This window comes from Hibiscus syriacus, unplaced genomic scaffold, assembly GCF_006381635.1.
Source record: "Hibiscus syriacus cultivar Baekdansim isolate YM2019G1 unplaced genomic scaffold, ASM638163v2 tig00112925_pilon, whole genome shotgun sequence".
In the NCBI taxonomy this organism is placed as follows: Eukaryota; Viridiplantae; Streptophyta; class Magnoliopsida; order Malvales; family Malvaceae; genus Hibiscus; species Hibiscus syriacus.
The window spans coordinates 1,185,741-1,209,251 of NW_024063420.1; the positions used below are offsets into that span (position 1 = coordinate 1,185,741).

The 23,511-nt window shown below is 33.4% G+C and overlaps 2 protein-coding genes and 1 long non-coding RNA gene across 5 annotated transcripts; 1 reads left to right on the top strand and 2 right to left on the bottom strand.

The window, feature by feature from the left end:
* The first annotated feature begins 179 nt into the window (after positions 1 to 179).
* LOC120184640 lies at positions 180 to 17,285 on the top strand. 3 transcript variants are annotated; one of them, XM_039189053.1, is made up of 11 exons: positions 180 to 188; positions 14,986 to 15,228; positions 15,432 to 15,527; positions 15,701 to 15,775; positions 15,960 to 16,028; positions 16,163 to 16,239; positions 16,298 to 16,386; positions 16,473 to 16,602; positions 16,670 to 16,760; positions 16,853 to 16,918; positions 16,996 to 17,285. In XM_039189053.1, exons 2-11 carry the CDS (start codon positions 15,013 to 15,015, stop codon positions 17,113 to 17,115), a joined length of 1,029 nt encoding a protein of 342 aa, XP_039044984.1. In that variant the 5' UTR covers positions 180 to 188; positions 14,986 to 15,012; the 3' UTR covers positions 17,116 to 17,285. The 3 variants fall into 3 exon arrangements, with proteins under 3 accessions (XP_039044984.1, XP_039044983.1, XP_039044985.1); XM_039189052.1 differs by lacking the exon at positions 180 to 188 and having other exon boundaries at positions 14,932 to 15,228; XM_039189054.1 differs by lacking the exon at positions 180 to 188 and having other exon boundaries at positions 15,083 to 15,228; positions 15,432 to 15,606.
* LOC120184642 lies at positions 3,264 to 16,034 on the bottom strand. The gene is made up of 4 exons (XR_005522047.1): positions 15,899 to 16,034; positions 14,875 to 14,879; positions 5,977 to 5,984; positions 3,264 to 3,274 (listed from the first exon to the last, which is right to left on the bottom strand). It is a non-coding gene; the product is annotated as an uncharacterized LOC120184642 (long non-coding RNA).
* Positions 17,286 to 17,650: 365 nt separating the features above from the next.
* On the bottom strand, positions 17,651 to 23,341 carry LOC120184637 (4-alpha-glucanotransferase DPE1, chloroplastic/amyloplastic-like). Its single transcript, XM_039189051.1, is given in 17 exon segments — positions 17,651 to 17,933; positions 18,264 to 18,416; positions 18,496 to 18,540; positions 19,089 to 19,177; positions 19,630 to 19,654; positions 19,656 to 19,703; positions 19,924 to 19,998; positions 20,088 to 20,119; positions 20,208 to 20,347; positions 20,776 to 20,852; positions 20,947 to 21,105; positions 21,213 to 21,349; positions 22,120 to 22,198; positions 22,273 to 22,333; positions 22,441 to 22,529; positions 22,704 to 22,754; positions 22,866 to 23,341. Coding segments are annotated over 17 exon segments (1,722 nt in total). The 5' UTR covers positions 23,223 to 23,341; the 3' UTR covers positions 17,651 to 17,828.
* Between the last annotated feature and the right edge of the window lie 170 nt (positions 23,342 to 23,511).

Here is a 23,511-nt window from a genome sequence, read left to right on the forward strand (position 1 = left end):
GGAGAGAGAAGCTTTTAGGAAAATAAAGAAAGTAAGTTAGGGTTTTGGCATTGGAGAGAAAAAGAGAGAATGAAAGAAGTGCAAAACATTAGGCGTGAACTGATTATGAGGGGAAGAAGCGGGAAATGATGAAAATAATGGGGGGAAATTAAAAGACGACTTTTACAAATGACACACAATTAAAAAGTGTACTCCGTGTTTTTGCAAATTTTTTGGATTATGACTATTAAATATGACACATATTACAGTAAGTCATAAATCGTTAAGATTTTAAAAAACATGACATTTTTTATGACACACATGTTTTACAAGTCATAAATTAGCGTGTGTCATCGTTCGTGTGTCATTAAAGGAATATTTTCTTGTAGTGAGTGGCAAAGAATTACTCTGGCGGTGAAGTTGTCCTGCAAAGTTTAACATGAGAAATCCTTGATCGTGTGCAATTTAAACTGGATATTGGTGATACATATTTAATTGAGATTCATAATGTATTTGGTGTTGCGTTGTTGAATGGGTGTTGGGATACTTCCAAAAAGAAAATATTGAAAAAAAACATTTACATGTTAAGATGGACTGAAAGGATATTTTTTGTAACACCCTTAACTCGTATACGTCTCAATATACGAGTTAAAGATGTCACATCAACTTAAATACATTTACTGAACTGAAATTTACCTAAAAATTTGTTTCATTTGAAAACACTCTTATTCTAACTTTAAAAATCTATTGTTAAAGTATATCTCAACTATAATTTATTTCTTTATTACAGGAAAATAAATTCATTTGTTAATCAGTAATTTTACTAAACCATGTCTTTTCGTGAAATCTTAAAAAAACATAATAACATAATATATTCTTTTCATGCATAAATACTGATAACACTAATCTAAGTAAAATAAACTAAAATAGTTCTAGTTTACTATTACAGATTATTAGAAATAAATACGATAAATAGAAATCACCGACATAATTATACATGCCACTATAAGTCAAAAGAAACATCATAGATGTCCTACTGATACTGATGATATGTATGTCTTTCCAAAAGATGCTCCGATAGCTCCTTACTGATAGTACTTATCCTTACTAGAACCTACGCATGAAAATCATCACGCGCTAAGTATAACTTAGTGAGGCAGTAATACTAAAGGTGAGAATAATTAAATAAAATATCATAATATATAAAATCATTCAAATAAAACAGACTGAATTTCTTCAGAACATTCAAACCAGATATCTCATATTGAACTTTACCATAAACCTGAAAAGAATCATTTGCTAATTTTCACAAAATCATAATAAATCAGATCAGACAAAAAAATCAGTCCATATTCCTTTGTAGTCAAACACTTTTCAGAACTTTCTTATTTCATTTTTATAGCCCAAAGTATATTTTAAGAGAATATAAGATACGTGAGTCAGACGAGTGTGCGCATTACAGATATCATATCATCAGTCGGAACAGATAAGCACACACAGTGCTATCACATCGGAAATAACAATATGCACACCAAGTGCATTCAGATCAGAATATATATATATACACTAGTGTACACTCCGGTACACCACAGTATATCAAAATCAGAACAGATAATCACTCCACCTCATGGCATGCCAATTGTACCTTTGACTCTCAATATAACATACATTGGGCTTTTAGTTCATTTCTTAACCATTTGATAAACATCATATCAGAGTCTAAAATATATTTAATTCACATTCTTAAAATGTGACATGGACAGTTCATGTCCAAAAATTTTCATAAAACTTATTAAAAAAATTATGGATATAATTTCATAATCAAAACATAACTCATATCTTTGAAATAAACAAGGTGAGGTTGACTTATCGCAAGTCGTCCTCGATCAAAATAATTAAATAAATAAATTGCACTCACCTTTGCCTCACTTAAGAACTTGTATACGATAATTCTAAACACAAGCTTTGTCCTTTCCTTTCAGATTGTTCGGATTGCTAGTTTTATTGTAATCTGGCAATACCAAATTATAACACAAAATGTTTAAACTACATATTAGTATCGTTCTAACATAAGCTCATTTTTTACATTTGAGAATCTATAAAATAAAATCGATAACTAAATCGATATCAACCTAACTCATAAGTCCATTATAACTTCAAATTTCTCAAAACACTTATTCAATTCCACAAATAATTATTCCCATCACGATCTTCAACTTTTACCAATTATAAAATCAAACCACATATTTTAAATTCTTTCCAGAATTAAACTCAACTTTTCCTTTAATTTCATAATAGCTCTTCACTATTATGATCATTTCCCATTAAATATATAAAATTTCCAACAACTAAAATAAAAGTTCAAATCAATACTTCAACCTTACAACTTGATAAACTTGAAATTCAATCTCAACTTAATACTTAAACTCCAAAAATCAGCACACTTTCCAAAATTTCCAGAATTATTCTAACTCACCCAAATGATACTTTTACATTTAAAAATTACTCTTCATCTTCTAATCCATTTCAACTTAAATTCTAAAGTTTCCATATTCAGACAACTTGCACTACCTTTAAAGAATCAATTTGTTGTATTGATACACTCACTGAAATTTAATTCCATTTCTTCCGTTGAAAACTAGACTCGAATAAGAATCTATACATATAAATAACTCCTTCTAATTCAATCTGTAAAATTTATGGTGAATTTTCAAAGTTGACTGATAGAATCTATTTTATGAAGAATCTGCTGCCCGTTTTCCTGACCTTTCCTCGGTTAAAAATTCATATCTTTTTTTATACACCTTGAAATTGATCCCCGTTTGTTTAAAAAAAAACTAGATTGATATAAGAACATAATATACAAAAATAACCTCCAAATATTTTTTATAGAATTTCTGGTGAATTTTCAAACTCACTGCCAAATTCAAAATCTAAACTATTTTCTTTAATTTGCATCCTTAGGTTCTTCATCAATTCTTACCACACTTCTAATATCAAGAATCAATCTTTAATCATAAAAATCAAACTTCCCCTTCATCCACATAAATCACCCACTACCACCTTTCAAACATGAAACCAAGAATTAATTACACCATCTTATAGAGAAATTAGTGTAGGTGAATTTCTTATTTCACGTTTTAGTCCCAAAACTCACTAAATTTGGTCAAAAATGGAAGAAAATAAATTTACTTACCTTGGCTATGGGTTTCAGCAACCTGCTGGAGGAGAGAAGAGAAGTTCACGAGCATTCCAAAAAAATCTCCTACTTTAACCCTTAAAAAATCAATTATAACTATTTTTTTTATTCATTTTAGGCCAAAAGACTAACTTACCATTAATGAATTCCCAAAATTACACCCATGCCAATCCATGACATCATCCCTTACCTCATCATATCCATAAAAATATCTTAATTCTGATTCTTCATGTTTGTCTTGTAATTTTTGAAAATTACAATTTAGTCACCTAATTCCAAAATTTCAGCTTAACATGGAAAATCGACATTAATTCCATTGATCCATGTTAAATTTCATTTTTCTAAAATATATAAATAATATTTCCAACCTTTATCTAGCATCCTTCACATTTTTGTGAAATTTTGATTCGATCTGATTATCCGATTTAATACCGAACTTTACCGTTTTATAAACTTTAACACAAATCTCGTACCGAAAATATGATTCCCACGAAAATCCTTGTTTTAGACCAACTTATTCATTTTCGGGCTAAACTATATAATTTTTTTTCAAAATTGTACTTTAATCACAAAACTTTCAAAACTTACATTTTAGTCACTAGACAAATTTTAGGGTATTACAATTCCTCCCCCTTAAATAAAATTCGTCCTCGAATTTTCCATATGTATTTACATACCTGAATTAAATAGATAAGGAAACTTTTTCTTCATGTCTTCTTCTCGTTCCCAAGTTGATTCCTCAACTTTATTTTTTCGCCAAAGAACTTTTACTAATGGAATCGTCTTATTTCTTAGTTATTTGACTTCATGTGTTAAAATCTTTACTGGCTCCTCTTCGTATGATAAATCTAGCTGAATCTCAATTTCCTCCCGTGTAACTACATGTGAAGGATCTGATCGATATATTCGAAGCATTGATACATGAAATACATTATGAATCTTGTCCACTCTGGAGGTAACGCCAACTGATAAGCTACTGATCCAACTCTCTTTACAATCTCGTATGGCCCGATAAATCTTGGACTCAATTTCCCTTTTCGTCCAAATCTTAGAATCTTTTTCCAAGGTGACACCTTAAGAAATACCTTATCACCCACTTGATATTCAATCTCTTTTCTTTTTAAATCAGCATAAGATTTCTGTCTATCAGCTGCTATCTTGAGATTATCTTGGATTACTTTCACTTTGTCTTCCACCTCCTTAATTAGATCTGGACCAATTACATCTCGATCTTTTAATTCGTACCAATTCAGTGGTGTTCGACATTTTCTTCCAAACAATGCTTCAAAAGGAGCCATTTTGATACTTGATTGATAACTGTTATTATAAGCAAACTCTGCTAAAGGCAAATACTTTTCCCACGATCCTTTAAAATCAATAACACACGCCCTTAGCATGTCTTCAAGTATCTGAATAGTTCTTTCAAATTGACCATCTGTCTGAGGATGATAAGATGTGCTGAAATTTAGTCTAGTTCCCAATGCCTCATGCAAAGACTTCCAAAATCTCGAAGTGAATCTCGGATCTCTATCAGAAACTATCGAAATGGGTACTCCATGAAGTCGTACTATTTCTCTGATATATAACTCAGCATACTTGTTCATAGAATAATCTTCTCAAACTGGGATAAAATGTGTTGTCTTTGTCAATCTATCCACTATTACCCAGATCGAATCTTTCTTACTAGGTGTCAAAGATAAACCTGTCACAAAATCCATGGTAACTCGTTCCCATTTCCATCGAGGAATTGAGATAGGTTGCAACAACCCCGAAGGTACTTGGTGTTCTACTTTTACCTGCTGACAGGTTAGACATTTAGAAACAAACTCAGTGATATCTCTTTTCATACCTGCCCACCAATACCGACTCTTTAAATCTTGATACATTTTGTTTCCTCCTGGATGCATAGTCAAAGGACTATAATGAGCTTCAGAAAGAAGATCTTTCTTCAGTTCTTCATCATCGAGTATGCAAATTCGATTCCGATAATACAAACATCCATCAGACTTAATTTCAAAATATGTCATTTCTCCTTTCTTTGCTTGCTCTATTCTATCTTAACACTTCTTATCTTTATTCTGAAGATCCTTGATACGATCCAATAGGGCAGGTCTCAATCTCAATTCTACAATCAATGCACCATCATCTTCCATTGATAGTCGTGCATCTAACGCTCTCATAGCAGCAAAGATTTTTCGGCTAAGTGCGTCAGCTACCACATTAGCCTTCCCAGGATGATAATCAATAATCATATCATAGTCTTTAAGAAGTTCAATCCATCTCCTTTGCCTTAGATTTAACTCTTTCTGAGTGAGAAAATATTTTAAACTCTTATGATTGTATAAATATAGCATCGCTCACCATATAAATAGTGGCGCCATATATTCAGAGCAAACACTACAGCTGCTAGCTCCAAATCATGTGTCGGATAATTTCGTTCGTGCGTCTTTAACTGCCTTGAAGCATACGCTACCACTTTACCTTCTTGAGTTAAAACACATTCCAAACCATTATGGGATGCATCACTGTAGATTACATAATCTTTTCCTGACTCTGGTTGTACTAATACCGGTGCCTCAGTCAGAATCTTTTTAAGCTTCTCAAAACTTTCTTGACACTTTTCATTCCAGATGAATGGTACATCCTTTCGAAGTAGTTTGGTAAGTGGAGATGCAATTATTGAAAAATTCTTCACAAATCTCCGATAATATCCAGCTAACCCCAAGAAACTTCGGACTTCAGAAACATTTTTCGGAGGTTTCCACTCTACTACCCATTTGTACTTTCTTAGGATCTACTCTAATTCCTTCTGCTGAAATCACGTGACCCAGAAAGGCAACCTCTGACAGCCAAAATTCACATTTTGATAATTTAGCATATAACTTTTTATCTCGTAATATCTGAAGTACGATACGGAGATGTGTGTCGTGCTCTTCCATAGTCTTAGAATACACCAAAATATCATCAATGAACACAACCACAAATTGATCCAAATACGACTGAAAGACTCGATTCATCAAATCCATAAATGTTGTTGGAGCATTGGTTAGTCCAAACGGCGTCACAACAAACTCATAATGACCATATCGAGTTCTGAAAGCTGTCTTTGGAATATCTTCCTCTTTTATCTTTAGCTGATGATACCCTGATCGAAGATCAATTTTTGAAAATACTGAAGCACCCTTGAGCTGATCAAACAGATCATCGATCCTTGGAAGAGGGTATTTATTCTTCACTGTCACCTTATTCAGTTTACGATAATCTATACATAATCGCATCGAGCCATCTTTTTTTAACAAAAAATACTGGTGCACCCCATGGAGATACACTCGGTCTAATAAAACCTCGATCTAATAGCTCCTATAATTGCGCCTTTAGTTCTCTGAGTTCCGTTGGAGCCATCCTATATGGAGCCATTGAAATAGGAGATGTACCTGGGAAAACTTCAATTTTAAATTCCACTTCTCGATCAGGAGGTAATCCAGGTAAAAATTATCAAGAAATACATCTGAAAATTCTCGAACTGTCGGAATATTCTCTAATCGAATTTCAGATGTCCGGGTATCGAGTACATTTGCTAAGAAAGCTGTGCAACTTTTTTCCATCATTTTCATTGCCATAAAAGCTGATAGTACATTAGGCAAAGACCCCATTTTTTCTCCAATTACTATTATCTCGGTACCCTTTGCATCCTTTATAAATAATCACTTCATGCGACAATCTACCCAACCATAATGTCGAGATAACCAATTCATGCCCAATATAATCTCAAACTCATCAAACGGTAACTCCAAAAGATTCGTTGGGAATATAACCCCTTGAATCTTTAGCGAACAATTTCTGCTAATCCTTGTGACTCTAGCACTATGACCCAGTGGATTTATAGCTATCATATCACTATTGATGGGTTCTAACGGAATATTCTTATTTTTAACTAATTCCGAACTAACATAGGAATGCATAGAACCCGGATCAATCAAAACAAATATAGGCTCATCATAAAGATAGAAAGTACCTACTATGATCTCTGGGTCGTCACGATCATCATTAGTCTTGATGTTATAAATTCTCGCTGGAGCACGAACGTCAGACTGGGAGGCTGTCTCAGAATATCCCCTCCCTCTACCTCTGCCTCTACCGCCTCTCTGAGATACTGCTACAGACCTTTCTGTTTGTACTGATCACTCCCCAATTAAAGGGCAATCTCTGACAAAGTGATTGGTATCTCCACAACAGAAACAAGCTCCAGTCTTCATTCTATAAACTCCAGGGTGATTTTTACCGCAATACTGACATAGCAATATCTGATCATGTGATCGAGCTGATCTACTGGCTCCTAAAACTGTCATAAGAGTCTGTCGACCTTTTTCTTTTGCCTCAAATCCTTTACGACTAGAAGCACTACTTTCAGTTTTATTTTGATATCGATAACCGGAACCTCGACCTCTTTTAGACTGAAAAAGATGATGATGCTCCAGATCTTTTAGATTATCGTCTCTGCTCTATCAGAAGATTCTCATTTTGTGTCATTTCCAAATCTTTTTCTTTGTTCACTACTTCCTGAAAAGTAGTCAAGTTCGCAGCCAACAGAAGTTCCTTGAGTGTGGGACGAAGACCTCGAATAAATTTCTGACATTTATCTCTTTCAGTAGGAATCATCTCTGAGGCATATCGAGCAAGTTTATTAAACTCACATTCATACTCGTACACCGATTTACCACCCTGAATCAGATTAAAGAAATCATGCTTCATCTCAGTAATAAACTGCTCTCCAATATATTTCTTCTGAAATGCTTCTAAGAAAAACTGCCATATGATATGATCTGGAGGAACACGTGTCGTCACGTTCGTCCACCATATATGAGCCTAACCTCGTAATAATAAAACTACTCCCTCCAATCTTTCATCATCAGAACAATGAAGATTGTCCAACATTATTTTCACATCATTCAACCACATATATGCTTCTACTGGGCCTTCGTTTGCTTCGCCTTTAAATTCTACATCTCCTAAACTTTTTAATTCTTTCGAAACCGATATTCTCAAAACTGGAGAAAGAGGTGGAGGCAGAGGGAAGAGGAGGTGCTGTTGATGGCTGATATCGAGCCAGTATAGCCTCTAGAGCTTGTAAGAAAGTTCCCTAATCTGGAGCAGGTACTCCTTGATGTACATGCTCTCCTTGACGTTGAGGTACGTGCTCTACTTCGTTACTACTCCCACTACCAGTTCCCTTGGGAACCTCTTGTTCGGTGGCCTGTCTTATGCCTTTCGAACCCGACATCTAAACAAAAGCACAAATTTACGTTAGTAAGGAGCAGCATCATAAATAAAATCATCATATCATACCATATCAATAATTTCGATATCCTATTGGCATGTGCATATTTTTGACATATTATAGGCTCAGTTTAGGCCGAGAATCGACTAAATCTGTAGCTCTGATACCAATAAATGTAACACCCTTAACCCGTATACGTCTCAATATACGAGTCAAAGATGTCACATCAACTTAAATACATTTACTGAACTGAAATTTGCCTAAAATTTGTTTCATTTGAAAACACTCTTATTCTAACTTTAAAAATCTATTTTAAAAGTATATCTCAACTATAATTTATTTCTTTATTACAAGAAAATAAATTCATTTGTTAATCAGTAATTTTACTAAACCATGTCTTTTCGTGAAATCTTAAAAAAAAAACATAATAACATAATATATTCTTTTCATGCATAAATACTGATAACACTAATCTAAGTAAAATAAACTAAAATAGTTCTAGTTTACTATTACAGATTATTATAAATAAATACGATAAATAGAAATCACCGACATAATTATACATGCCACTATAAGTCAAAGGAAACATCATAGATGCCTTACTGATACTGATGATATGTATGTCTTTCCAAAAGATGCTCTGATAGCTCCTTACTGATCGTACTTATCCTTACTAGAACCTACGCATGAAAATTATCACGCGCTAAGTATAACTTAGTGAGGCAGTAATACTTAAGGTGAGAATAATTAAATAAAATATCAAAATATATAAAATCATTAAAATAAAACAGACTGAATTTCTTCAGAACATTCAAACCAGATATCTCATGTTGAACTTTATCATAAACCTGAAAAGAATCATCTGATAATTTTCACAAAATCATAATAAATCAGATCAGACAGAAAAAATCAGTCCATATTCCTTTGTAGTCAAACACTTTTCAGAACTTTCTTATTTCATTTTTATAGCCCAAAGTATATTTTAAGAGAATATAAGATACGTGAGTCAGACGAGTGTGCGCAATACAGATATCATATCATCAGTCGGAACAGATAAGCACACACAGTGCTATCACATCGGAAATAATAATATGCACACCAAGTGCATTCATATCAGAATATATATATATATATACTAGTGTACACTCCGGTACACCACAATATATCAAAATCAGAACAGATAATCACTCCACCTCATGGCATGCCAATTGTACCTTTGACTCTGAATATAACATACATTGGGCTTTTAGTTCATTTCTTAACCATTTGATAAACATCATATCAGAGTCGAAAATATATTTAATTCACATTCTTAAAATGTGACATGGACAGTTCATGTCCAAAAACTTTCATAAAACTTATTAAAGAAATTATGGATATAATTTCATAATCAAAACATAATTCATATCTTTGAAATAAACAAGGTGAGGTTAACTTATCGCAAGTCGTCCTTGATCAAAATAATTAAATAAATAAATTGCACTCACCTTTGCCTCACTTAAGAACTTGTATACGATAATACTAATCACAAGCTTTGTCATATCCTTTCAGATTGTTCGGATTGTTAGTTTTATTGTAATCTGACAATACCAAATTATAACAGAAAATGTTTAAACTACATATTAGTATCGTTCTAACATAAGCTCATTTTTGACATTTGAGAATCTATAAAATAAAATCGATAACTAAATCGATATCAACCTAACTCATATCTCCATTATAACTTCAAATTTCTCAAAACACTTATTCAATTCCACAAATAATTATTCCCAACATGATCTTCAACTTTTACCAATTATAAAATCAAACCACGTATTTTAAATTCTTTCCAGAATTAAACTCAACTTTTCCTTTAATTTCATAATAGCTCTTCACTATTATGATCATTTCCCATTAAATATATAAAATTTCCAGCAACTAAAATAAAAGTTCAAATCAATACTTCAACCTTACAACTTGATAAACTTGAAATTCAATCCCAACTTAATACTTAAACTCCAAAAATCAGCACACTTTCCAAAATTTCCAAAATTATTCTAACTCACCCAAATGGTACTTTTACATTTAAAAATTACTCTTCATCTTCTAATCCATTTCAACTTAAATTCTAAAGTTTCCATATTCAGACTACTTGCACTACCTTTAAAGAATCAATATTTTGTATTGATACACTCACTGAAATTTAATTCTATTTCTTCCGTTGAAAACTAGACTCGAATAAGAATCTATAAATATAAATAACTCCTTCTAATTCAATCTGTACAATTTATGGTGAATTTTCAAAGTTGACTGACAGAATATGTTTTATGCAGAATCTGCTGCTCGTTTTTCTGACCTTTCCTCGGTTAAAAATTCATATCTTTTTTATAAACCTTGAAATTGATCCTCGTTTGTTTTAAACAAAACTATATTGATATAAGAACATAATATATAAAAATCACCTCCAAATATTTTTTATATTATTTATGGTGAATTTTCAAACTCACTGCCAAATTCAAAATCTAAACTATTTTCATTAATTTGCGTCCTTAGGTTCTTCATCAATTCTTACCACACTTCTAATATCAAGAATCAATCTTTAATCATAAAAATCACACTTCCCCTTCATCCACATAAATCACCCACTACCACCATTCAAACATGAAACCAAGAATTAATTACACCATCTTATAGAGAAATTAGTGTAGGTGAATTTCTTATTTCACGTTTTAGTCCCAAAACTCACTAAATTTGGTCAAAAATGGAAGAAAATAAATTTGCTTACCTTGGCTATGGGTTTCAGCAACCTGCTGGACGAGAGAAGAGAAGTTCACAAGCATTCCAAAAAAATCTCCTACTTTAACCCTTAAAAAAATCAATTATAACTTTTTTTTTTATCATTTTAGGCCAAAAGACTAACTTACCATTAATGAATTCCCAAAATTACACCCATGTCAGTCCATGACATCATCCCTTACCTCTTCATATCCATAAAAATATCTTAATTCTGATTCTTCATGTTTGTCCTTGCAATTTTTGAAAATTACAATTTAGTCACCTAATTCCAAAATTTCAGCTTAACATGGAAAATCGATCTTAATTTCATTGATCCATGTTAAATTTCTTTTTTCTAAAATATATAAATAATATTTCCAACCTTTATCTATCATCCTTCAAATTTTTGTGAAATTTTGATTTGATCTAATTATCTGATTTAATACCGAACTTTACCGTTTTATAGCCTTTAACACAAATCTTGTACCGAAAATATGATTCCTACGAAAATCCTTGTTTTATACCAACTTATTCATTTCCGGGCTAAACTATATATTTTTTAAAATTGTACTTTAATCACAAAACTTTCAAAACTTAGATTTTAGTCACTAGACAAATTTTGGGGTATTATATTTTTAGAAGCATTTTAACCAAGAATCTAATAGGAAATAAGATTAGTATTGAGTTAGTCAAAGAATTTTTGTAAGCATTAGTAAAATTTTAATTTTTTATTAAAAATAATTTATATTTTTATTAAATAAAATTAATTAAAAATGCAAGGATTTTTTTAGCAAAATCGATCATCATCCATACGAGTGTAAATTTTGTTAGGCTTTGGGATAACTAAATCAACTTGCTCACCTAAAAGAAGGATCTATGATAGATCACTAACACTACATCAACTTTTTTCACGTTGGTTAGCCTTTTATCCTATAAATTTTTAGTGCGCAATAATACTTAAGCGGTATAGCCCACCATATATCATTCAAGCGGCAGAGGTGACCATATATCAATTAGGCGGTATAACCAACCATATATTATTCAAGTGGCATAGCCGACCATATATAAACACAAGTGCACTAGGAACTTAAAACAACTAAAGCTTAATCGGGAAACTTAAAAGAAGATAACACTTTTATTAATAGAAAACACAATGACAATATTACAGCCTAACCACACCACTTTTATCTTCTCTACCTCTAAGTTATCTTTCTCTAACTCACACTTTTAACACTTGTTTCATTCTTTTTCACTCTTACTACAATGGTAAAACTCACCCCTATTTATAGATTTTAGTGGTCATTGGATTGTTGACACATGTCAACATCTTAGTCATTTACCATTACAAATATCTATATTATTTTATGGATATTTCTAGATATCTACTTTTTCTATATTAATCTAGAATATTCCTAATATATATCTCCTAAATGATAATTATATATTTATCTAGAAGTTGTATTAGATCTTAACACTCCCCCTCAATATAAACTTATTTTCATAGATGATTTACAGACCATTCTAATTGTTTCTCTAAACTTTTCGAACTTTGGTCAACTCAGACTCTTCATTATAATATCTTGAACTTGTTCATCTATCTTTATTGGCACTATCTTAATCTCCCCTTCAAGGACCTTCTCGCGAACGTATTGATAGTGCACTTCTATATGTTTTGTCATTGCATGAAAGATTGGATTCTCTACTAGACGTATGGTTGATAAATTATCGTATAGAAGCCTTACTTGATAATCTGTTGGCTGATGATCTTTTATTAGTTGTTTCAACCAAGTACTTTCCTGAATCGTTGATGTTGTAGATCGATATTCTGCTTCGGTGCTTGATAATGATATTGTTGGTTGTCTCTTACTTCACCATGATATTGCATCTGATCCAAGACTAAAAACATACTCAATTTTTGATAGTTGTGTATCATAATCTCCAGTGTATTCAGCGTCATAATATCCTATCACCTGACATTCCTTTGTTTTCTTGTATAAAATATCAAAATGAATAGTACCTTTAACCTCTTCAGGATGTGTTGTACCACATCAAGGTGAGGTTTCTTTGGATTGCTCATGTATCGACTAGCAACTTCAATTGCATAAGTTATGTCTGGTCGGCTTAGTGTGAGATAAACTAGACTTTCACCAATTATCGATACATGGTAACATCTTCTATTTTCTCATCTTCTTGCAATTGTATATTAGGATCCATATGAGTTGAGATGGTTTGCAATTAAGCATCTCATACTTATGTAAAAGATTGTTAGCATAATTTTGTTGTCCCAAAAATAATCCTTCTTTCGTGTGCTCTACTTTAAGTCCAAAAAAATTGTTTGAGTTCTTCAAGCTCCTTCATATGTAACATAATAGAAAGATGTTCCTTTGTTTGGATTTTCTCTCAATGATCTCCCGTGATGATTAAGTCATCGATATATACTAGTATTGTGCCTAGTTTTCCTTGATTTTCTTTCACAAATAAACTAGAATCTGAATGAGCATATTTAAAACCACTTTGTATCAAAAACTCATAGAAATTTTTATACCATGCTCTTAGAGCCTGCTTCAAGCCATAGAGGGTATTCTTTAGTTTGTAGATATACTTGGGATGGATCTTGCTCTCAAAGGCTCTTGGTTGCCTCCATATAAATATTCTTGTCAAATTCCCCATGTAAGAAAACATATTTGACATCCATGTGCCACAACTTTCAAGACTTGCTAGCAACCAAAGCAAGTAAAACTTGAATTGTTGTGATCTTTTCCATCAAACTAAATGTTTCTTCATAATATGATCCATATTGTTGAAAGAAACCTCGAACAACAAGTCGAGTTTTATATCTTTCAATAGAGTCATCTGGTCGAGTCTTCACCCTATAAACTTATTTGCAGGATATTGGTTTTACATCTTTTTGACTTTGAAACTAAATTCCATATTTGATTTTATGTTAGTGCCTTAATTTTTTCTTTCATAATTTTTGTCCACTCTTAGCTTTGTGTTACTTCTTCATAAGTGGAAGGAATTGTCCTAGAAAATCATCATGCCATAAAATGCATAAATACATTAAAAGTTTCCTAGAAAGAACTTTTGTATTTGACTAGTTGATTATAAAGTCTAGGATTAGTTTAATATTATTTTAAAAAGGAAGAAACAAAAATGTTTATTAAAAATATTTTTAAAAGATTAATTTAAGATTTAAATATTTAATATTGTTGTTAAAATATATTTTTTTAAATAAATGATCATTTTATCATTGTAAACTAAAAATAATATTTAAATTTCTTAATATTATATATATATCAACTTAAATTATAATAATTTAAAAAATTATATTGGTTCTACATCCATAAAAATATATAAATTTATTTAAAAATTAACATGAACATGCTATATAAAATTTTAAAACTCATAAATAACATGTAAATAAACTAAGATATACAATTAACAAGATTAATAAATCTATTAATAATATAATTATGTATTGATAAAAAAAATATAAATATAGAAATTATAAAATAAACTATAATTATATTTTAAAAATTAAAAATTTCAATTTTATATTTAAATTAAAAATTATTTAATTTTTTATTAAAAAAATTATTGATTTAATATTACTTAGTTCTCCAAAACGATGAAGGAGCCTTAGCCAACGTGGTGCAAAAATAACTTCACCTTGTGCCAAAGCCCCGTGAACCTTATCCACTCTTAATAAGTCAGTTGCATGCAGCAATATTTTTTCATTTCCCAATTCTCAAAAGAGAAACATTAGAGAAAAAAGAAATTGGAAAAGACGGCAACAAAGACAATGTTGAATGTGAATACCATGTCTTCTCTATCAAACACAAAGCTTCCATTTCAATATCTTCATTGTTACAATAAACATTCCTGCAAGTGTTTTAAGGCGTTAACAATAACACCCAGGAAATCAGAGCTGCAACTGCAAATAAGACCATCATCTTCTTCTTCATCTGCGGCTGCTCCTGATGTTAACCTCAACTCTCTTGAATTCGCCATTTCCAAGGTTTATTTTCTTTCTTTTCCCCCCTGACTTGCTTAAAAAATTACTTGAAATTGGGTGTTCAATTTCGGGTTTAACTTTTTGTTCATTTTTTTTATTGAAATTGAATTAAACCTACATATTAAGATCATTTGCTTGTAGCTTCACAGCTTTTTTTCTGAAAAATGAATGATGGTTGATATCTATGTATATGTATTTTGGTTCAGAAAGACAGTGATGCCGTGAAAGAGGCACTTGATCAGCTTACTGAAACTGGATGGGCCAAGAAATGGAGTTCGCAGCCGTATGTCTCTCGTCGTACGGTCAGTCTCCGATATCGAGTCTGAAGTTTTGGGAAAAGTGATCACTCAAATGTTAGCCTGCATACGCATATGCATACATGTACATGTTTACCATACCATCGTATCTGTTCACTGCTATATACATATTTAGCCCAGCAAAAGAAGGGGCTTGACTTTGGGATTGTTTGCATCAGACATCTCTTCGGGAGTTGACCAGCCTCGGTATTAAAAATGCAGAAAATCTTGCAATTCCAAGTGTTCGAAATGATGTAAGAAACACAATGCTCATCTTCTACTTGGGATTATCTCATAGTATCACTCATATTTTGGAGTCAATATATGGCAGTCATTGAGCCAAGCTCCACTAAAAATTTGGAATTCGGAGCTCAAACATGGCTAAAACATTAATTACAAATTTCTGTTCATGTATTTGATATGTTTCAGTTGTAACAGGCAGCATTCCTTTTCACAGTAGTTGGGACAACAGGGTTTTTGGGAGTTCTTGCTGGCCAGCTTCCTGGGGTAATTTAACTCTATATATGATCTCCTCTCCTTTTTCATTTAGTGTCTTGACCACATAATTTATCTTTGAACTGTCATTGTTCTCTTTGATGGAACTGTAAAATAGTAGACAAGTTCTTTCTGGTTCATTACAGGATTGGGGCTTCTTTGTACCATATTTAATCGGGAGCATTTCATTGATAGTGTTGGCAGTGGGGAGCATTTCGCCTGGGTAAGTCTAATGCAAGAATCCCATGGTTTCTAGACTCTCTTTTAATTTGCTCTTACAGGCTTCTTCAAGCTGCCATTGGAGGCTTTTCCACATTCTTCCCTGATTACCAAGAAAGGATTGCTAGGCATGAAGCTGCTCATTTTTTAAGTAATCTCTCATCTCATCTAATATCTAATGACATGTGCATGCGTATGTATGTATGTATATACTCACATATAAATACTCTTATGTAGTTGGCTATTTGTTGGGTCTTCCTATCCTGGGGTATTCACTAGATATTGGTAATGAACACGTCAATCTCATTGATGAAAAGCTGGAAAAGCTTATATATAGCGGACAGCTTGATGCTAAGCAGCTCGACAGGTACCAATATGAATCATCTCAAAGCTTATATATAATTATCATATATAATTATGTACGTGCGTCTCAGGTTGGCAGTGGTTGCAATGGCTGGACTTGCAGCAGAGGGTTTGAAATATGACAAAGTGGTGGGTCAATCAGCTGATCTTTTCACTCTCCAGGTTTTACAACAAGCCTTTCAGCCAAAGTTGAACAAGATTTCATATGTAGTTTACCACTGATGCAACTAAACTATGGTTTGTATTCTCTGCAGAGATTCATAAACAGGAGCCAACCAAAACTCAGCAATGATCAGCAGCAAAATTTAACTAGATGGGCAGTAAGTTACTCAACTTATCCCTTCAGCTTTCATATTATAGGATAAATGAAGCTAATGCAAACGTTAAACTGATACAGGTTCTGTTTGCTGGATCCCTGTTGAAAAACAACAAGGAGATCCATGAAGCCTTGATGTTGGCAATGTCGAAGAAATCCACTGTATTGGAATGCATCCAAGCAATTGAGAACGCTGCATAGGTTTTACCTTGCAGTTCCCTATAGTACTTTGCTTTCAAGTACCCAAATTTGGGGAAGATTGAAATTTACATCAGCACTTAAGCTGCTGCTGAATTTTCTTCTGGTTTTCTTTCTTATTAATTTCATTGTCAATACCCAGAATCTTGATAATCAATTTATATGCCCCAAAATGATTGTAAAAGGATATCAAATGTACAAAGACTCGGTTTTATAATACATAGAGTAGAGTAAATAACACTTCTATCTATAGTATAGACTGCTTACATTCTTCAACCAACATGATGCTACTGAACACAGATAATTAGTACGCTGAAAACTTGCAAAAGTAGAATGATTGCCAAAACTTGAAACTTGGGTAGTCACAGGAAGATTCAAGCACAAAATATACCGAGCTAGGTTAAGAGTTCAAGCTAAAAGCAGACGGGATATGAGTTTTGGGTCCTCTCCATGAAGCTAGTATTAATTCATCCATTATAAGTAGCAGTCATTGCACCAAGCAGCATCTATCTAGAAAGTAAGATTTTAAAGCCAGATAGAAATGAAAGGGCATCAAGTCTTTTATTAGTTTATAAATAATATTTTACTCTTAAGCATTGATCATAAGAAAAACTTATTCAAAGCTACAGAGTGTTTTTCGACACATGATAAGGGGTGGCCAAATCTAAAATCATGTGTAATTATTGAGGAAAAGAAATATATGAAGCTTTCCGGAACTACATTCGCCCATACATGGAAAGCATATACCTTAACCTTAAGGCTTCGGTTTCCAAGGAATCAAAACTCATGGACTTAGGTATTCTCCAACCCCAGTTTCCTTGCTGCACAACAACAGGTCACATTGAGATTTGTGGAAATCGGTCAGTTTGAGTATATGAGACACTTACAATGCACATATTACTTTCCTTTTTTACCTTGATAAAGATGAGAATGTAATTGCAACAGGAAAGAAAAAAATAGAGAACTTAGAAAGGGAAGAATAATAAACTTTGGATCAAGTTAAAACAAGGAAGATTCTGACGTGTGTCATCCAAGTTTAAATTAATCAACCAATGGGAGCAAGGTTTTGCACAATGTTCTAGATGCATGAACCTGAATTACCCCATGCTACAGCACACTCATATTGGCACATGCGAAGAAATTATATTTACCTGTGTTGCAGGAATGTTCATCCTGGAAGACCCGTCTAACCCGAGAACATCCTGCATGGTTATGACAGCTGTTTGAGCTATTGAAGCAACTGCAGCTTGGATGAGTGCCCATGAGATCTCATCTTTTTCAGTGATACGAAGATATTTCAATACCTGGGACAAATTTTTGATGTAAAACAAATACAAGATAATAAATCTGATCAGAAGCTTTAGCATAACAAAGGAAACTCACATTGGACCTCTCTTGTTCCATCAAATTGCTCCACCAACCTTGGATCTATGAGATCATCAAAAAGAACTATTACTATACAACTTCTAAAGATTTGGTAAAATATTTTTTGTGAAACCATATAAAATATGCATTAAGCTCGAATATATGACTAGTGTCGTATCAAATTTCACACCTCATCCCTCTCTTTCATTCTTTATCCCTACTCTTCTTCCTCCATATATATTCTAAGATTGAGACAATTTTCAAAATTTTGATGTTTGTTTCAGATATTAGTTTTCTAGACATGGGTGATTCCCTTACTAACATTGTTTTATGTAATTTTTTCAATATTTTTGCTGAAAATTGAAATGAATTACTTCTGAGTTGTCTTCACTGGTTTTGTTTTTTACTTGTTATTGTGATTTCCGTCATTCCATATCTTAAATGCTGTCCTTGTTTTGTTTCGAATTGCATTTGATTAATGAAGTTTGCTCAGATGGAATAAAGTTCCCAAAAGCAACTATCATTCCTGGCATGCAGCATGCCAACTTTCAAGCATCCATGATACTGAAAATGGAGTATGGCAAGAACGAAGAACCTTGAAGGAGCTTTACCGTGTCATTGTCATGTGTTCCCGTGTACACAACTTGATTTGGCTCATGATTGTGAGGTAAATGAGGGTTTCTAGAGTCACTACCAAAACCTAAAGCAAGAGAAAATGGGACAAAACTACAATATCAAAGAATGCCAAATCAAAAGCCATCAGTCAAAATGATAATTTAAAAAATATGGTATCTAGGGATGGGCATGGGTCAAGTTGGGTCGGATTTTTGGTCCACCCGACCTGACCCGAGAACAATGACTCCTCCACCCGAAATCTGACCCGACCCGCATAATATATACCCTCCACCCGACCCGAAATAATAAAAAAAACATTATTTTTATTCAATAAAAACAGTGATTTAATTGAAAAAAATAATACATAGAGGGGTATTATTGTAATTATTCCTAAATATCTAAGGTAAAATTATATTTTTTTCGGGTCAAGTCGGGTATCTTTCACCCTAAAACCAAATCCGACCCGACCCGAACCTGTCGTGTTCGGGTCCCATGCCCATCCCTAGGTGTCACAGTTAATTAGTGGCAACATATTACCAAACTGGAGAACAGCCATTCCAGGGGGCTCCAATATATTTCCTAAGCTGAACCACATCCTCGGTTATAACTCCCTGCCATGTGGTACACAAGAGGATGAGAGTTTGCAAAGGAGGACATGAACTACAGAGTTAAACAAAACGTTCTTCTGGACCCTAAAAATCCTCAGCATCCTTGCTAAATCTTGAAGCATCTATTTGCCACTTTCCTTGGAGAAGGGATTAGCAAATAAAGCTACAGCAAGAAACAGAAAGAAAAATGATATAAGTTCATATTATATCAAGCAGAACATACCAGATCTTCAGCTACGATATTGATGGTTCCAACTGCTCTGTAGATAGCATCAAATAACGATTTTTGAGGACCGACCTACTATCATGGAAATAAAATCAGTAATGGAAATGGAAAATGGGACAATTGAAGAAAATTTTAGCATGGTCAGAATCAGAAAACCCGACCTTCCATCGTCCAACCATAGCAACTTTTGCTTCTGCATAGATTAATTGTCTCAGTAACGTGGTTTTCAGTGTATCACATTTCTAGCAAGCACCATTCATTCAGTATAGTTTACAACTCACCAGAAGGGACGGCCCAAAAGCCAGCAAATCCTCTAAAGTGGTCAATCCTGAATTCATCATATAGATTCTGTGCACGTCTAATGCGACGTATCCACCATAAAAATCCATCCTTCTCCATGGCCTTCCAATCATATAGAGGGCTGAAATAAAGGATACCTTAATTAAAGACGACCGGTGCAGCAAAAACCTAGCATAAAAAATTAAAGTGCAAACATAGCCTAAGAGAAAATAAGAGCTGGATATCAGGATGAGCAAAACATCATACAGATGTTTAAATGCTATAACTAAAATAATTTGTGTGAGTTTTAACAGTTAAAAAGTGTTGAATAAATGACCACTAACCTTGTTAGGAAATCGAAAAGACATGCCTAGCAATAAAATAACAAGGGAGGAAAAATAAAGAAAAAAGATACAAAACACTCTTTAGGTGCATAAATTGGATATGTAATGTATCTCCATAATGAACATGAAACAATACCCTGCTTTCACTAGCATGGGTAAAAATAGTTATAAAAAACTAGATTGTTTATATAACACGCATATGAACTTGTTTTTGGTCAGTACAAACCTCCCCCACAGCTGACCAGTCTCACTGAAGGCATCAGGTGGAACACCGCTGACTAGCAATGGATAGCCATGCCTATTCTGTCAAAGAGAACAGAAAACTTGTAGCCAATACTAACAATAGAACAATTTGGAGCATAGTTAAATTATTCTTGATCATAAATAAACTCCTCACCAGCAGAAAATGTTTCTTATTTGCCCAAACATCAGCACTGTGATAACCTACATAAATAGGCATGTCTCCCATTATGCTGATTCCTTTTGCCTGTGCGTAGCTGTGAATATTTTGCCACTGCCTTTGGAACAGGAATTGTTTAGCAATAAACAAGTCTATCTGTCAAATGAAAGCAACGGCAGCTAGCAATATTAGCATCTAAATTAGGCAGCTAGTATATGATGCTATTAAGCCAGTATTTTTAATAAGAGAGATCCAGATCATACAAAATCCTTCTTTTCCTCATATATCCTTTCTAAGGCTGCAAGATGGCGATTTTTCAAAGGTTCAGGCCAATCATACCAACTGAATGCTTTTAAATGGTCATCGATGGCAGCAAAATAAGCTGCATCTTCGAGCCAACCTAAAAAGATAAAAAAAAATCATGAAGAAAGGCCTCCAGTTTCACAAAAATTAAATTCAAAGGTAATGGAAAGGAGCATGATAAATCAGTACATCAAAAAGAACAAACCTCAATACTTTTACTTTGTGGTTTTTTGTATTCTCTTGAGTATTACTTAAATAATTAGGATAAAGTAAAACTCTTTAGCTACAGATGCACACAAGTGAAAGTTTTTAAAAAAATTAATTACTGCTGGCAGACAACTCCCTATGAAATCTCTTAACTGTAAATCACTACATATATAAAACATGCGACATGGAAGGATCAGGAGTCAGGACATCAAAGTAAAAGTTCCATGAAAAGAATCACGAGGATTTTGCAGAGTAAATTCAGAGAAATTTGGATGAAAGAAGGTCTAACTTCGACCAATACCAGCAAAAGATTTGTATAAAAGTCATCTCATTACAGTAATTTCATTCAAATAATTGAGAAAACGTAGGGAAACAATTTGAATCTGCACCAAATAAATGACTAGCACGCAAATTGAGAATGAGAAAGTAAATAAGTCAAAAATGAGTATTTTCAAAATCTTTGTCAACCCCTTTTAATCCCAGAAAAAAAAAACGTTATTTTTCCACCAAAAACCTTTCACTCTCAAGCCCACAAACTCAGTAGATTCACACAGTAATAAAACGATCAAATGCAGATTGAAGCTCAGCGGATATTTAAACTAGAAGTACACAGGAATGTAATTGTAGTTAGTGCAATTATATGGAAAATAAATAGCTCACACGATATGGTAGGATCTCTACGGAAAGCCTCAAGTTGAGTTTTAAGTTCTCCATCAGCTGAGAGTAGCCTTTCTGCGGCCTAAGAAATGATGACATGAGTTGAACTGAGCATGGCTAACCAGATAAAGAAGTGTCATTCAGAAGATGCTTTACCTTAGTTATCAGAGGATCCTTTAGCTTAGCAACAATAGAATAGTTCACACGGTCACAATCACTGCACAAATGACATAGAAGCTACTTAAATTGTAAGTGTTAAGATTATGTTATACTACAATTTTAGCCAAATATAACAGTACCAAAAAAATAAAAAAACCTCCTCACATTGGTTGTGGAAGCTCTTTCTTTGTTAGCAAACCATCTTTAACAAGCTCCTCAAGTGAAATCAAGATAGTGCTACCGCAGTTGGCATCCTGAAACAATAATCATCAAGGAAGCTTACACAATTTCGTATAAAACAAAGAGGAAACATAAATCAATAATTAGTAAAAAGAGAACCATCTAAATTGATAAACTCTCAGAATCGATTGTTATTACTTATTGAAACAGAAAAATAAATAATTAATAAGACATTGGTGAAGCAGCACCTGGCCTGCATATGGCGATCCTTCACCATCAGGAGGAACAAGGGGAAGCACCTACATTGACAATCAATTTCCAATCATTAATATAAATTTTATATCAATCCATAACATTTTGCATCCATTTTAGCTTAACTGAACTCCGAACTTAAATGAAGCGGGTTATACCTGCCAAACGGAGCAACCAGCTAAATGTAGCCACTCAATGAAATGAAAAGCTTGTTCGCCAAGATCCCCGATGCCATAAGGTCCACGAAAGGAAGTGGGATGGAGCAAAATTCCAGCTCTTCGGCGCTGGTTCGGATCTGGCTGGGGAAGCCAGTCACCATAATTAAGTGGTAAATTTTCACCGACTTCCATAGCAGTCAAAGTGGAAGAGAGGACATCAGCACGAAGGCGAAGATTGAGAGATTTGGAGCACGGTTTGGAGAAGAAAGGGAAAGAAGACGGAGAGGGTGAGAAGGGATGGAATTTTGGAGCGAAAAGAGTGGAGGAAGGAAGCGAGAGATGGGTAGGAAGCGCCATCAAAATCTGCAGACATCTGTGAATTGGGGAATGCGATAAATGAAAGGGACCATACAGTGAATTTAAAACCAACGATCTATATTTAGCTAGAAAAACAAAAACCAAATTATTAGTGAAAGCGCTGCACTTGGTAGCTTTAGCAATGCTTAGGCAGAAATGAAAGGGGATGCACGTGAAGCTGTCGCGTCGAGCGTCGTAAGTGTGAGAATTACACGGAAAAACAAAGGTAATTGGTATTCAAACTGTTTGATTTTAGGTTGAATTGAACATATTGGGTAGAAATAGAAAA